Source organism: Schistocerca cancellata, chromosome 1, assembly GCF_023864275.1.
Source record: "Schistocerca cancellata isolate TAMUIC-IGC-003103 chromosome 1, iqSchCanc2.1, whole genome shotgun sequence".
Taxonomy (NCBI): Eukaryota; Metazoa; Arthropoda; class Insecta; order Orthoptera; family Acrididae; genus Schistocerca; species Schistocerca cancellata.
Window position 1 is genome coordinate 350154854 of NC_064626.1, and position 16957 is coordinate 350171810.

The following is a 16957-nucleotide window of genomic DNA, read 5'->3' on the forward strand; positions in this document are numbered from 1 at the left end:
TAGATAGAACAAACATATGCAAGGTGCGATACAAGCGGCTGAGAGCCACAATTAAATTTTAAAATTTTAAAATATATTACCATAATCTTTTAAGGCAAAAGGCCACAATGTTTTTGCTTAAAGGGTAATTTCAAGAATAAGGTTTTAAGTGGCTTAAGGCCCACAATTGAGTTTTCAAAATCAAAATATATAAAATGCAGTAAAAACAAGAATTTTTAAATCATTCGCTTTGGTAGAATATTAACAGAGAATTAAACACCGGTGAGAAGGACAGTGAAGAAAACGGCACTCAGAAGCTCCAGGGAGGTCGGTCTGCCCGCGTCACTTAGGTGAGAGGCGGTGAGCCCAACTACACTTGATCCGTCAGAATGCAACCAGGGGACAGCCACGGACCGACCGACACAACGACTTGCTTGCCACCGATCAGTACAAGAGAACTCAAACACAAAAGGTTACGAACGTGATTATCCACAACGAAATATGTATTAGCTATCAAAACTACACACCATGTTGGACAGCGGCAACAGGTGAGGAAAGGACGCTGCCTGAATTTACGACAGTGGCCAGGGCAGGTAACCAAAACACTAAAGGCCACAAGGCAGAAAATTCCGCTGGCGCACTCGAACTGTAGTCAACCAATATGGTTCATTGCACCGCATGGTGGCTAAATTTCAGCAATAGAAACACTCGGTGTTGTTCACAGGATAACCTCCGCAACAGCGAACCACCGAAACGAACCACACAACACGAATGCACGTGGTTTGGGTAGTTGAAACCACTACTCAACTTTGACGTCCTGGGTCGGTGAACCACGAAGCTAGTAGTGATCGGACAGCTCCACACACGCTCCGACACTGCGCAGGGACCGGCAGCGGACCCAGCCGACTGCACCACGCGGTGGTAACTTCCCTGGTCTGCAGCAACCGCCCGATAACCTCTAAAATAGTCGTCAGTGGAAGTAACGCCAGCAACACACACAATCTGCCAAAAACTTGCACGAAGATCTGAACGATACCCAACAGTAACTAAGCACACACGAAAACAAATAGGGAGTCGATGCACCCCCGCCCCTCTCCTCCTCCCCCCCCCCTCCCCACACACACAGCCGACTCATGAACGAGCCAACACGCGTCGTCCGGTAGGACGATTCACCAAGACCGTGGCCCGGCTCAAGTGATACGTGGCGGCAATGGTCGGGCGAGCCACGTCGACGTAGACCTCACTGCTGCTCCAACCCGACTGCACTAGTGCCGCTTTGCATCTCCCCGACTGGAGCGCGGACTGCGCTCGAGACGCGTTCCATCTGACTGGCTGCCCGAACTCGCAACCCAAACTCCTTACGACAGACAACGACCGGCACGTAATAGCAGTCGAGCAAAGATACTACGAGATGGGATATATCGATACACGCTGCTAACGCCGCTCGCGCTCAGACAAAGCAGCAACTCATTGACTGTAGGAATCTAAATTAACGTAGTGAGGTGGAAGTACTCTATACACAGGGTGTAAAATACATGATGTCGGGAACACGAGCCACGCACGGCTCACCTTGTACTCTGCCTACCATTAAAGTCTGATGTCAGTTCCGCCACAGTTCGCCGCCCGTCCTGTTTTACCAGTCTGTCCAGCCTACGGCGTCCGACATCTACAATGAGGGATGGCCGCCCAACTTCATGACGCCTGCACGTGGTTTCACCACGTCTTGAAGACACTCACCACAGCTCGAACACCCGACAAGTCGTGCAGTTTCCGGAATGCTCGTGCCGAGCCTCCGGGTCGTCACAACCTGCCCTCGGTCAAACTCAGATCGCGTGCCTTTCCCAATCTACATAGGGACAGCACGCTTATTGATACTACACACACTGTGCGTGTGTCTGACTAACAGTCGTCCCTAGCCAGATGACACTGCTATCACCTGGACGGGTCTATATCGATAGTAGCTCGATGGTCATAATATTCTGGCTGTTCAGTGTATGTAAGACAAAAGATTTGCATTTAAGTGAGAATACTAGAAGCGAAAATAAAGTAATGAGACTGAGTTTTTTTCAGCTGCTTTGTTCCAATAACGTTATAATTGAACATTATTCCTTTCAAAGTACTTGACTTGGGGAGCCACACGGAGCCAGAGACTGTCGTTCCACTAATCATACACTCCTGGAAATGGAAAAAAGAACACATTGACACCGGTGTGTCAGACCCACCATACTTGCTCCGGACACTGCGAGAGGGCTGTACAAGCAATGATCACACGCACGGCACAGCGGACACACCAGGAACCGCGGTGTTGGCCGTCGAATGGCGCTAGCTGCGCAGCATTTATGCACCGCCGCCGTCAGTGTCAGCCAGTTTGCCGTGGCATACGGAGCTCCATCGCAGTCTTTAACACTGGTAGCATGCCGCGACAGCGTGGACGTGAACCGTATGTGCAGTTGACGGACTTTGAGCGAGGGCGTATAGTGGGCATGCGGGAGGCCGGGTGGACGTACCGCCGAATTGCTCAACACGTGGGGCGTGAGGTCTCCACAGTACATCGATGTTGTCGCCAGTGGTCGGCGGAAGGTGCACGTGCCCGTCGACCTGGGACCGGACCGCAGCGACGCACGGATGCACGCCAAGACCGTAGGATCCTACGCAGTGCCGTAGGGGACCGCACCGCCACTTCCCAGCAAATTAGGGACACTGTTGCTCCTGGGGTATCGGCGAGGACCATTCGCAACCGTCTCCATGAAGCTGGGCTACGGTCCCGCACACCGTTAGGCCGTCTTCCGCTCACGCCCCAACATCGTGCAGCCCGCCTCCAGTGGTGTCGCGACAGGCGTGAATGGAGGGACGAATGGAGACGTGTCGTCTTCAGCGATGAGAGTCGCTTCTGCCTTGGTGCCAATGATGGTCGTATGCGTGTTTGGCGCCGTGCAGGTGAGCGCCACAATCAGGACTGCATACGACCGAGGCACACAGGGCCAACACCCGGCATCATGGTGTGGGGAGCGATCTCCTACACTGGCCGTACACCACTGGTGATCGTCGAGGGGACACTGAATAGTGCACGGTACATCCAAACCGTCATCGAACCCATCGTTCTACCATTCCTAGACCGGCAAGGGAACTTGCTGTTCCAACAGGACAATGCACGTCCGCATGTATCCCGTGCCACCCAACGTGCTCTAGAAGGTGTAAGTCAACTACCCTGGCCAGCAAGATCTCCGGATCTGTCCCCCATTGAGCATGTTTGGGACTGGATGAAGCGTCGTCTCACGCGGTCTGCACGTCCAGCACGAACGCTTGTCCAACTGAGGCGCCAGGTGGAAATGGCATGGCAAGCCGTTCCACAGGACTACATCCAGCATCTCTACGATCGTCTCCATGGGAGAATAGCAGCCTGCATTGCTGCGAAAGGTGGATATACACTGTACTAGTGCCGACATTGTGCATGCTCTGTTGCCCGTGTCTATGTGCCTGTGGTTCTGTCAGTGTGATCATGTGATGTATCTGACCCCAGGAATGTGTCAATAAAGTTTCCCCTTCCTGGGACAATGAATTCACGGTGTTCTTATTTCAATTTCCAGGAGTGTAGTAATGCTGGAACTTAGATACTGGAATAACCTTTAGCTGGTCGGTTAGAGCTATTTGAATATTGCCCAGGACTCCAAAGCGATGTCCGTGGATGTGTTTTTTCAATATTGAAATGAGAAAAAAGTCACAGGGACTCAAGTCGGGTGAATAAGGAGGCGGCGGAGCGACAGGAATGTTCTTACTGGTCAAAAAACGGTTTACGGTAATTTATGTGTGGCATGGCGCTTTGTCATAATGTTCCACCCAATTGTTTTCAATGTTCGGTCTCTGATGAACGGTTCTATGCCTAAGATTCAACTTTTCCCAAATCATTTAGACTACAGCCAGTGTCAACCGACGACCTGTCGATATTAGCATCAGTTCCTGAAACCGAAAACGTTCCACTACGAGTTCATCTTCAATTGACTATGCCTTCAACCACTGAAACGCCTGGACCATTGACAAACCGCTGTCTCTTCAGGCCTGCCGGAATGTACCAAATTTCCACGTTGCAACAGATCGAAGTTTGAAGCAAAATCTGATCGCACACCATTCCTCGAAATTCCTGTCGCTCATTTAGAAATGATAAACAGACAGCCACCATGGCACAAGCACAGTCCAATGCACACTAGTGGCGTATCACGTGTTTACCTGCCACCCCTCCAAGTCCGGTGTCGCCGGTGTTGCCGGATCGAAGACTACGCTATCAGTATACAGGGTTGGTCCATTGATCGTGACAGGGCCAAATATCTCATGAAATAAGCACCAAACGAAAAAACTACAAAGAACGAAACTTGTCTAGCTTGAAGGGGGAAACCAGATGGCGCTATGGTTGGCCTGCTAGATGGCGCTGCCATAGGTCAAACGGATATGAACTGCGCTTTTTAAAAATAGGAACCCCTTTTTTTATTACATATTCGTGTAGTACGTAAATAAATATGAATGTTTAAGTTGGACCACTCTTTTCGCATTGTGATAGATGGCGCTGTAATAGTCAAAAACATATGGCTCACAATTTTAGACGAACAGTTCGTAACAGATAGGTTTTTTAAATTAAAATACAGAACGTAGGTAGGTTTGAACTTTTTATTTCGGTTGTTCCAATGTGATACATGTACCTTTGTGAACTTAGAATTTCTGAGAACGCATGCTGTTAGAGCGTGATTACCTGTAAATACCACATTAATGCAATAAATGCTCAAAATGATGTCCGTCAACCTCAATACATTTGGCAATACGTGTAACGACATTCCTCTCAACAGCGATTAGTTCACCTTCCGTAATGTTCGCACATGCATTGACAATGCGCTGACGCATGTTGTCAGGAGTTGTCGGTGGATCACGATAGCAGGTATCCTTCAAGTTTCCCCACAGAAATAAATCCAGGGACGTCAGATCCGGTGAACGTGCGGGCCATGGCATGGTGCTTCGACGACAAATCCACCTGTCATGAAATATGCTATTCAATACCGCTTCAACCGCACGCGAGCTATGTGCTGGACATTGATCATGTTGGAAGTACATCGCCATTCTGTCATGCAGTGAAACATCTTGTAGTAACATCGGTAGAACATTACGTAGGAAATCAGCATACATTGCACCATTTACATTGCCATCGATAAAATGGAGGTCAATTATCCTTACTCCCATAATGCCGCACCATACATTAACCCGTCAAGGTCGCTGATGTTCCACTTGTCGCAGCCATCGTGGATTTCCGTTGCCCAATAGTGCATATATTGCCGGTTTACGTTACCGCTGTTGGTGAATGACGCTTCGTCGCTAAATAGAACGCGTGCAAAAAATCTGTCATCGTCCCGTAATTTCTCTTGTGCCCAGTGGCAGAACTGTACACGACGTTCAAAGTCGTCGCCATGCAATTACTGGTGCATAAAAATATGGTACGAGTGCAATCGCTGTTGATGTAGTATTCTCAACACCGACGTTTCTGAGATTCCCGATTGTGGCGCAATTTGTCTGCTACTGAGGTGCGGATTAGCCGCGACAGCAGCTAAAACACCTACTTGGGCATCGTCATTTGTTGCAGGACGTGGTTGACGTTTCAAATATGGCTGAACACTTCCTGTTTCCTTAAATAACGTAACTATCCGGCGAACGGTCCGGACACTTGGATGATGTCCAGGATACCGAGCAGCATACAGAGCACACGCCCGACGGGCATTTTGATCACAACAGCCATACATCAACACGATATCGACCTTCTCCGCAATTGGTAAACTGTCCATTTTAACACGGGTAATGTATCAAGAAGCAAATACCGTCCGCTCTGACGGAATGTTACGTGATACCACGTACTTAAACGTTTGTGACTATTACAGCGCCATCTATCACAAAGCGAAAAAAGTGATCCAACTAAAACATTCATATTTCTTTACGTACTGCACGAATATGTAATAAAAAAAAGGGGGTTCCCATTTTAAAATAAGCGGTTGATATCCGTTTGACCTATGGCAACGTCATCTAGCGGGCCAACCATAGCGCCATCTGGTTTCCCCCTTCAAGCTAGACGAGTTTCGGTCTTTGTAGTTTTTTCGTTTGGTGCTTATTTCGTGAGATATTTGTCCTGGTCACTATCAATGGACCACACTGTATATGTATGCATTTCAGGTTTTACCTCAATAAAGTAAGACAAAACGCGTCTCGAAAACAAAAAGTGCGTTTGCTGACGAATCTTCCAGGCTCTATGGCCGTGATTCCTGACGTTTTGTCCATAGCTACACTGAACATCTTCGGAGGTATTCCTGGCGACGCTGAATATTGCCGACTGTCGGCAAGAGTCAGCGTCACGTCGCCCGGAGCATCTGTGAAGACGTCCAGTGCAGCTCTCGAAGAAACGTCAGGAACCGAAAAAGTTTCTTACGTCAGGAACCAAAAAAATTTCTTCGACCACGGTCATGGAGCCCGGAAGGTTCAGCAGCAACTATGACTCCTGGTTCTGAAAGCATTCATTGTATGAAAAGTTGCATTTATTCACTTCAAGTAGGCAGACAGAAAAAACATTGACAAACAATAATAAAGTTGTCATCTTGTAGAATCGGGTGTACTGGCGGTGTTCCGCGTCTTCCTGACACAATATTTCGACGTCTTATCTCAGGAAACAACTGACGAAAATGCCGAGTTACGACGTCCAAATATCGTGTTGGGAATACGTGGAATACCGGCAGCACATCCGATTCTGCAAGATGACAACGAATCTCTGGGAAACTCTTAGAAATAATAATAAAGTCATTAGTTTGATATCTGTTTATCGAATGATATTATCCTTCGCAGAGAACGAATACTTCTCGCTGTCAGTGACTGTCACATTTGAAGGTGTTCAAAATGGTTCAAATGGCTCTGAGCACTATGGGACTTAGCTTCTGAGGTCATCTGTCCCCTAGAACTTAGAACTACTTAAACCTAACTTAACTAAGGACATCACACACATCCATGCCCGAGGTCGGATTCGAACCTGCGACCGTAGTGGTCGCGCGCTTCCAGACTGTAGCGCCTAAAACCGCTCGGCCACCCCGGCCAGCTTTGAAGGTGTAGCAAGTGGGGCAGTGAGCCGCGTGCAGTGTGACACGGAGGGCTGGTCTGGTGCAGGAGCTGATGGACGAGATGTACGACGAGTACGAGGACACGGAGGACCCCGTGGCGAGCGACGACGACCCGCCGGCCGACTCCCCGCCGGAGGCGGAGACGACGACGTCGTCGACGACGACGACGATTCTTCAAAACTCAGCTGCGACGCCTGCCATCGGCAACGCCACGTGCTCGGGTAAGGCCGTCTTTCTTAGTTACACTTAGCTAGTTTCCACAAGTATTAAGGAGATTCCGTATGATTAAAAACAACCGTGTTACGAATGTCGTCAAACGCAACCATAACAGGAAACACATGACATAGCAGATATAAAAGGTAATAACGTCGGTAAGAACAATCCGTACATTCAGCAACAAGTAAAGGAGCCAAACGAGAAATCTGGAAAGAAAGTTCAGGGAGGTGGAGCAAAAACTTTTGAGACTTCAGGTGTATCCGATAGAGACTCGAACAAGCAACCATTGCCTTTCATGGAAAGTGTTTTGAAGATTATGTTTTATTTTAATTAGGGCCTTCATCTTTCCCTATAACCTATATTTGCGCTCGCCATTTATCTTCGTTGGTGCGTGGACTCTGTGGCCTTACTATTTTGACTTCATTGGCGCGTTACCTTTGTTGTCATCGTATTTGCAGAATATCTAAAGACAGATCGTAAAACGATAAACGAGAATGAATAAAATGTCTTGAGTACCATTCGGAATTTATCTTGGAGTTTTCACGGTAGTTAAAAATGGAAATAAAATATTGTTCCTTCTAAATTAGAAGTTCATAGGAACTGGCTGCTTCAGAAACAAAGTTAAATTCTTGAGGCCATTTATCTACTAGTATTTTTGATGGAAGTTTACTTCTTTCTTCACAAAAGGTGAAGACGTGGCCTAGCTCGGGGTAAATGTTGCCTACTTTGATCGGTGGTGCTTTATCTGCACGAGTCATGACAGGGAAGAGTTCTATCGTATTTTACTGAATACAGGGATTGAACAAAAAATGGAAACACAACAAGTGATTGCTTGAACATAAATACAAACACTAGCCAGGCCTGCAGGTTGCGCTGTTGTATTTGACCACAAACGCCGCCTGTGCAATGTCCTCAGTACGTCGCAAGAGTCACTCGTGATCAGAACAGTGTTCTGTGTATATTTGTGAGTGCACTATGACGGAGCTAAGTAAATTCAAACGCGTACAAATTGTTTGTGCTCGTACGGTGGAAGCTTCCGTAACCAAGGTAGGAGAAGTGTTTGGTGTTTCAAAGGCACTGCATCGAAGATTTATGCGGAATTCGCGGAAAGCGAAAAACTATCCGCCAAGACGCAACGCGGACGAAAGTGTGTGTTGAATTATCGTGACGAACAATAATAGGACGACAGCTGCAGAAATCACTGCAGAACTGAATGTTACACTCACGAACCCTTGCGGCACCAAAACAACAAAAGAAGGGAGGTTCTTAAGCAGAGAATTGCAGGCCAGCAGGAATTCCAAAACCAGTCATCAGCGATGCAAATGGCCGTAACAGGAAAACGTGGTGCCGAAACCATAAAAGCTGGACTATTGAGCAAATGAAGAAAGTTATTTGGTCGGATTAGTGTAGTGGCACCCGGTTTCCATCTTCTGGACGAGTTTACGCTCCAAGAGTGAAACAAGGCGGTTGTTCGGCGATGATTTGGGCAGCCATATCGTGGTGTTCCATGAGCCCCATGGCTACTCTGGAGAGTCGCCTTACTGCCAAGGCTTATGTCACCATTTTGGCTGATCAGGTCCATCGCATGGTACAATGTTAGTTTCCCAATGGTGATGCTTTGTTCCAAGACGGCAGAGCTAATGTTCACACAGCTCGCATCGTCCAGGACATGTTTTATGAGCACGAGGATGAATCGCCGCAACTCCCCTGACCACCACAATCATCAAATCTCAGTATTATTGAGACTTTGTAGTCTATTTTGGAGAGAAGTGTGCGTGATCGCTTTCCACCTCCATCATAGTTATCTAACTTATCACTGTTTTACAGGAACAATAGCACAAGGATCCCGTGAAAACCATGCAGAACCTGTCTTTATACATTCCGAGACGACTGCAAACTATTTTGAATGCATACGGTTTCTTCTGCAAGGTATTGGGCATAGTAATGTGTTGTGTTTTTGAAGTTTCCATATTTTTGTTCGTCCCCTATATGCACCATAACTGCCTAGTTTACCTTTTCTTCGGTCTAAAGTCGCTCTCTGGAAAGGAACTTAGAATGTGTTTCCCCTACAGACATGGCGACAAGACAAAGCTAAGATATTTTGTGATATGGTTTCCAGTATTGGTAGGGCAGTGCGAAATGTTATATCTTGCTCAACACATCTTCATTACTGAAATATGCTAGCTGAAAGGAAAGCTCACACTGAGCTATCCAGGCAGGACTGAAGACCTGCCCTTACAGCTTTACGTCCGCCAGTACCTTATCTCCTATCTTCCAAACTTCACAGACGTTCTGAGGCATACCTTGCTGTGTGGTGGGTCATGAGTCATGCCTAGATAGCTCAGTCAGTAGAGGATTTGCAAGGGAAAGACGAGGTTTCCACCTTCGAGTCCCAGGTTCGAGTCCCTGACCAGCACACGGTCTTAATCTGCTAGGAAGTTTCAAATCATACTCCGTTGCAGAGTAATAATTAATTCTAAAAATACTGAGATCTGCTCATGACATTATCGTGGGGAGGCGGCAAACACCTTGGACGATCAAATGAACAGAATGGATACTGTCTTAAAACGAGTTTACAGCGTGAGTATCAACAAAAATAAAATGTGGGTAATGGAATGTAGTCGGATTAAATCAAGCTATGCTGAGGGATTGAGGTTAGGGAATGAGATGCTAAAAGTAGTAGATGAGGTTTGCTATTTGGACAGCAAAATAACTGACGTAGGCAGAAGTAGAGAGGATATAAAATGAGGGTTGACAATAGTAAGTAATGCATTTCTGAAAATGAGAGATCTGAATACATCGAATATAAATTTACGAGAGGGGTTTAATATGTAATGCAGGACTTTTTTCTGAGAGTAACTGGGTTTTATTCAGGATTTCAATACGCCATATTATTCCCCACTGTTTTGGTACAAAACCTTGTTTTTCAACATAATCTCCGTTCAATGTGTCGGCCTTACGCCACCTCGCTGGGATGGCCTGTATATCAGCAGGGTACCTCTCTAGTAGTCGAGGTCGGAGCCAACGTCTTGCTGCATCAGTAACCTCCCCATCACCCGCGAACTGCTTATTGTGAATGCTTCCTTAATTGGACCAAACAGGTGGAAGTGTAAAGGTGCGAGGTCTGGGCTGCACGGTGGATGATCAAGAACAGTCCAAAGAGGTTTTGTGAGCTCCTCTCGCGTGTGCAGACTTGTATGAGGCCTTGCGTTGTCATGGAGAAGGAGACGTTCGTTTGCATTTTTATGGCGACAACACTCTGAAGCCATTTCTTCAGCTTCCTGAGTAGTACAATACAGTTCCGACTTGATCGTTGCACCGTGAGCGAGGACATCAAAAAGAATAACCCTTCCAGAGTCCCAGAAAATGGTCGCCATGACTTTACCCCCTCAGCGTACGGCTGTGAAATTTTTCTTCGGAGGAGTGGTGGTGTCGTGCCACTCCATGAACAGCCGTTTTCTTTATGTTCGAAGTGATGAACCAATGTTTCATCGCCTGTGACGATGTTCGACAAAAAATTGTCACAATCAGCCTTGTAGCGCACAAGCAGTTCCGCACAGACGGTTCTTCGTTGCTCTCCATGGTCTTCTGTTATCCGGCGAGGAACCCAGCGTGCACACATCTTTGAGTATCCCAACTTGTGGACGAGGGTCATAGCTCTACCGACATATAGGTACAGTTGAATAACATGATGTTTTGTTGTGGTCCATCGATCACCTCAAATGAGAGTGTCCGCACGTTCCAACATTGCGGGAGTCACGGCTGTGTGCAGCCGGCCGGCATGCGGGGAGATCGGACAGGTTTGCACGACCTTGTTGCGATGGTGAGAGACGCCTCGCCGAACGACTCACCTTGCCCTTGTTCACTGCCAGGTCCCCATAGACATTCTACAAGCGCGTCTGAATATCTGCTAAGCTCTGGTTTTCCGCCAAAAGAAACTCAGTAACAGCTTTCTGGTTGGAACCCATCTTCGTTACAAACGCCATTTTGAAGGCTACGTATAGCGCCGACGCCAGTCGGAACTTCATGAAACTACAGGGGCTGATGCAGAAAGACTCCTTGATATTAGCATTTTTCAACCGAAATGGACCGAGAAAAAAGTGTGTTGTATTACTTACTGAACGTCCCTCGGCTGTGTAAGGAAGTCCTCTTAAGGTATTTGTCTGGGGTGTAGCCTTGTACTGGATTGACTCGTGGAAGATGAATATTTCTGACAAGAAAAGAATGGAAGCTTTTGAGATATGGGGCTACAGAAGAATGCTAAAGATTTGATCGTATGTCTGAAGAGAAGATACTGAATCTAATTTGTCAGAAAAGAAATTTATGACACAATTTGAGTTAAAATAGGTATCGATTGACACGGCACTTACTGAGTCATCGAGGAACTGTCATTTTGGCAACAAGGGGAAGTGTCTGGTGTAAAAATTGTAGTGAAGCACCTAGGCTGGACTTTGTTAAGCAGGTTCAAACAGACATAACTTGCAATAGTTACGCAGGTATGGTGAGGATTCCGCGTGGGGAGCTACATCAAACCAGTCTTTCGACCTAAAAGAACAACAAAATGGACGAATCAACTTTCGAACCCAACACGTTTGAAATGTGACGAAAGGATATGTCCTAGTGTTAAGTAACAAGTAACGGCAGAACTGAATGGTATTACATCAGTCACTGACACAGTACTCTTCTATCCTTCCTTTCAGATTAGACCGAACACTCGATATGACCAGAATTTGACTGTGTCAAGTTCGACTTCACTGTGATTTTTCGCAGTGCTCCCAACCTTAGGGGCTAGTCTCATACAAATTCCTCTCAGAGAGGAGTGTGCTAGTGTCATCTGTAGCTCTTAACTTGAGGAAGAACATTCTGAGAATGGACGTCTGGAGCATAGCACTGTATGGATATATGTCATGGGCTGGTAGGAAATCCCGAAAAGAGGAAAATTCGAATGTTTGAGATTCAGTGTTACAGAAGGTTGCCAAAAGTTAGGCAGTCTGTGAAGATAAGAAATGAGGAATACTTCACACAATCAGCGAGGAAAAAATATGCGGAAAATACTGACTACAAGATGGGAGAAGATGAGAGCGCATGTTTTAAGGCGTCATCAGGGAATAACTTGCATCGTACTAGATGAAACCATAGAAGTAAAAAAGTGTAAGGGAATGGATGTAAGTGTTAGGAAGTGCACCTCTCAGTTGGCGGAAAGTGACGTGGGTGACAACTTATGATAATCACGGATTCTTTGAATAAATATTTCAGGCAGTACGAAGTCTTGAATGAGTAATCCGATTTAGGGACGTGTTTGTAAACACGTAAATACGTAAACAACTTCCTGTTGCATCGACGTTGATGATCCTATCTTGAAATTCAATATTCAGTTATCTGTTATGTGTCCACGTAATTTTGTGATAGAGTGTGGAAGATGATCGATTACTCGTTACATGAGCTTGCAAATTTGCGTTTAATGTGTGCTGCAACGTGATGGTTATCCCGAAAAACTGAACAAATACCCAGAGAAATGTTTTCCAACAGGCGTCAGCCTCATAGGAAGAAATTTGCTGCCACAGAGAGAAATGTTCTAAGATCATTCCATGGTTATGGACGTAACATTTGTACAGTTTATACTGATGTGATAACATGAAAATAAAAAGAAAAGAAACAGATAGACGTAAATATGACACTGTATACAGCCAAGGTTTGATGATGTGAGCTGTGTTGATAAGCTACTAAACAAAGGAACAGTAAGTTTTACAGATGTAACAAAACCTTCACAATTAATGGACTGACCTTCTCGCATCTGTTTTTCAAGCCACAAGAGCTGGCCAAGGTACTCGACACTGAGTTGTTCGCACAGTAGTAACTGTGTTGGATCGTGTGGGAGAAGGTGCACTCGTCCGTGGAATGCACGCTTCGAATGCTAAGTATGCACAATACTGCCGGAGCAACTGAAGAAAAACTTATAGTACATGCATTGAGACTGGCAGTCTCATATTTTTACGTGTGATATGAGCTTAAGGTGCTTCATTAAATTTCGGGTGTGCTGCCGCATAAATTCAGCCTTTTGGGCTGTATATCACTCAGCCATCTTTAGAGTGAGCCGGAAGAATGATGGTTCAGTGCTCGTTCCGTCCTTTTAAAGTCACGGACTGCGCCACAGGCATGTGGCCACTGGATTTGTTACTCAACTGATACATACATACATTAATCCTTCTTCAATAGTTCATGAATACGACATTTCGTAATGATGTGGAACGTGTCACTTTAACATAAGTTTTCTTTACACAAAATAATTAATTAACTAATTTTTTATTTTTTAAAATTTTTTTTACAGTTCCCACTTCATATCTAAGACTTCATCTATTGAGTAGAAGGAGTTGTCATTTAGAAATTCGTTTAATTTGCTTTTAATGTTGGTTGGCTATCTGTCAAACTTTTAATACTATTTGACAAATGACCAAAGATTTTTGTGGCAGCATAATTCACCCCTTTCTGTGCCAAAGTGAGATTTAATCCCGAATAGTGAATATCATCCTTTCATCTAGTGTTGTAGCTATGCACTTCGTTGTTATTTTGAATTGGGATGGGTTATTAATGACAAATTTCATAAGTGAATATATGTATTGCGAAGATACTGTGAATATCCCGAGTTCCTTAAATAAATGTCTGCAAGGTGATCTTGGGTGGGTTCCAGCTATTATTCTGATTACACGCTTTTGTGCAATGAATACTTCCTCTCTTAATAACGAATTTCCCCAAAATATGATGCCATATGAAAGCAGTGAATGAAAATAGGCATAGTAGGCTAATTTACTGATATGTTTATCACCAAAATTTGCAATAACCCTGATAGCATAATTAACTGAACCTAACCGTTTCAGCAGATCATCGATGTATTTCTTCCAATTCAATTTCTCATCAATGCACACACCCAGAAATTTTGAGTATTCTACCTTAGCAACAGACTTCCGTTCATAGTCTATATTAATCAATGGTGTTATGCCATTTACTGTACAGAACTGTATAAACTGTGCATTCTCAAAATTTAGTGAGAGTCCATTTGCAGAGAAGCACTTAATAGTTTTCTGAAAGACATTATTTGCGATTTCCTCAGCTGATTCTTGCTTCTTGGGTGTGATTACTATACTTGTATCATCAGCAAAAAGAGATAACTTTACATCTTCATGAATATAGAGTGGCAAGCCGAAAATAAATATTAAGAACAATAAGGGACCTAAGACTGAACCCTGTGGGACACCATTCCTGATACCTCCCCAGTTAGAGGACTCTGCTGGTTTTTGTAGACTATCTGCACTGTTAATTTCAACCTTCTGCATTCTTCCAGTTAAGTATGAAGTAAACCATTTGTGAACTGTCCCACTCATACCACAATACTTAAGCTTATCTAGAAGAATTTCATGATTCACACAGTCAAATGCCTTTGAGAGATCACAAAATATCCCAATAGTTGATGTTTGGCTATTCATTGCATTTAATATTTGATCAGTGAAAGCATATATAGCATTTTCTCTTGAAAAACCTTTCTGAAAACCAAACTGACATTTTGTTAGTACTTAATTTTTACAAATATGTGATGCTACTCTAGAATACGTTAGTTTTTCAACAATTTTGGATGAAGCTGTCACAAGTGAGATTGGGCGGTAATCGTTAGCATCAGATCTATCTCCTTTTTAATGCAGTGGTTTAACAATAGCATATTTCAGTCTATCTGGAAAAATTCCCTGTTTCCGTGAGCTACTACATATGTGGCTGGGAATCCTACTTATTTTTTGGGAACAAGTATTCTGTTGGAAATGCCATCAATTCCATGTGAGCTTTTACTTTTGAGTGAATTTATTATTTTCCTAATTTCAGTAGGAGAGGTGGGTTGAATTTCAATTTTATCAAATTATGTAGGTACTGCTTTTTCCATATACTGCCTTGCATTTTCTAATGAATATCTGGAACCTATTTTCTCTAAAACACTTGAAAATGATTTTTAAAAATGTTTTCTAGTTCTGACTTCTTTTTAGCAAACTTTTCATTGTGTTTGATAGAAATACAGTCTTCCTGTGCTCTTGGTTGCCCTGTTTCCCTTTTCACAATATTCCAAATTGTTTTAATCTTATTATCAGATGTGCTAATCTCAGACATAATGCACATGCTTCTGGACTTTTTAATAACTTTTCTTAATGTAGTGCAGTAGTTTTTATAATGTTTCATTGTTTCAGGATCATTACTCCTCCTAGCTATAAGATACACTTCCCTTTTCTGTTTACAAGATAGTTTTATCCCTTTGGTAGGCCATTGCTTTTTACATGGTTTCTTACAATTGTATTTCACTGTTTTCTTAGGGAAACTGTTTTCAAATATACTCACAAAGGTATCATGAAATAGGTTAAATTTTAAGTTAGCATCATGTTCCTTGTACACCTCATTCCAGTCTAACTATTGCAAGCTTTCCATATAATTTTGAAGTGTTATATCGTTAATGGAACGCACTATTTTGGAGGAGTGTTTTGCATGACTGTTTGGAGCTATATCATATACTGTAACTAGCTGTGCATCGTGATCGGACAGACCATTCTTAACAGGAAAAATTTTTATTTGATTGATTTATCTTGGTCTATGAAAACGTTATCTATCAGTGTGCTGCTTTCTTGTACCACCCGAGTAGGAAATCCAATGACCAGTCCACTTTCGGAGCCACTGAGCTCCCCTGGCCAACCCGTTCTGTTGTTAGAGCTTTATACTGACAATACAAGATCAGACAGTGTGCAATACGTTTTGTGTTCGTCCTGTCAAATATGGTTCTGGTCTACGACACGTTCTCAAACTCACGGAATCGTTTATGGCATTAATGAAAATTCCGTAAGCTTGCCCGCTCTTGCATAAATGTGTACGGACGCCCAAGCGTGCGGAACAAGTAAATAATTTCGAACTTTTTTCCACAGAGGCTCCCGCCAGCACCACCACCACCGCCGCCCCATCCGCCGGCACCACGACCCCCGCCAGCACCGCCAGCTCCGTCACACCGGCGAAGCGCAGACGGCGCTGCAGGGACGGCTTTTATCGCAACCAGGCGGGCCGCTGCGTCCGCCTGCAGTTCGCGCAGTGAGTACTGTGCTCACCCTTCACTGCTTCATTCCTTGTGACAACTTAGAGAACTTCCGTACTAAGTGGCTGACCTTCTTCATATGAAGCAATAACAACATCGTCTTCCATTGAAAGAAGCACACTAGATTTAAAAAAATCACCCTAGGAGCCGGTCGCTGTTTGTTCGAATCCTGCCTCAGGCATGGATGTGTGTGATGTTGTAAAGATAAAGCATCAGTGAGAATGAACTGGGGTTTAGCTGTCTTTATATATACATATTGTCTAAGCACGTTGTTCTTGGTGTTTCTGTGTTATTGACGGAAAGTCATCGAGTAAAACAGAAGTGACTTCTGGCGTTCCCCAAGGTAGTATTATAGGCCCTTTGCTGTTCCTTATCTAAGTAAACGATTTGAGGGACAATCTGAGCAGCCGCCTTAGGTTGTTTGCAGATGATGCTGTCGTCTATCGACTAATCAAATCATCAGAAGATCAAAACAAATTCCAAAAAGATTTGGAAAAGATATCTGAATGGTGCAAAA

General features: G+C 44.5%; 1 protein-coding gene across 1 annotated transcript in view; it reads left to right on the forward strand.

Moving 5' to 3' along the window:
* The window catches only part of LOC126173928 (uncharacterized), a 48399-nt gene that overhangs the window by 15940 nt on the left and 15502 nt on the right, over nucleotides 1-16957 (forward strand). The window contains exons 2-3 of the mRNA XM_049920994.1: nucleotides 7159-7333; nucleotides 16277-16436. Coding sequence (XP_049776951.1) covers nucleotides 7159-7333; nucleotides 16277-16436 — 335 coding nt within the window. The remainder of the gene's footprint in view (nucleotides 1-7158; nucleotides 7334-16276; nucleotides 16437-16957) is intronic.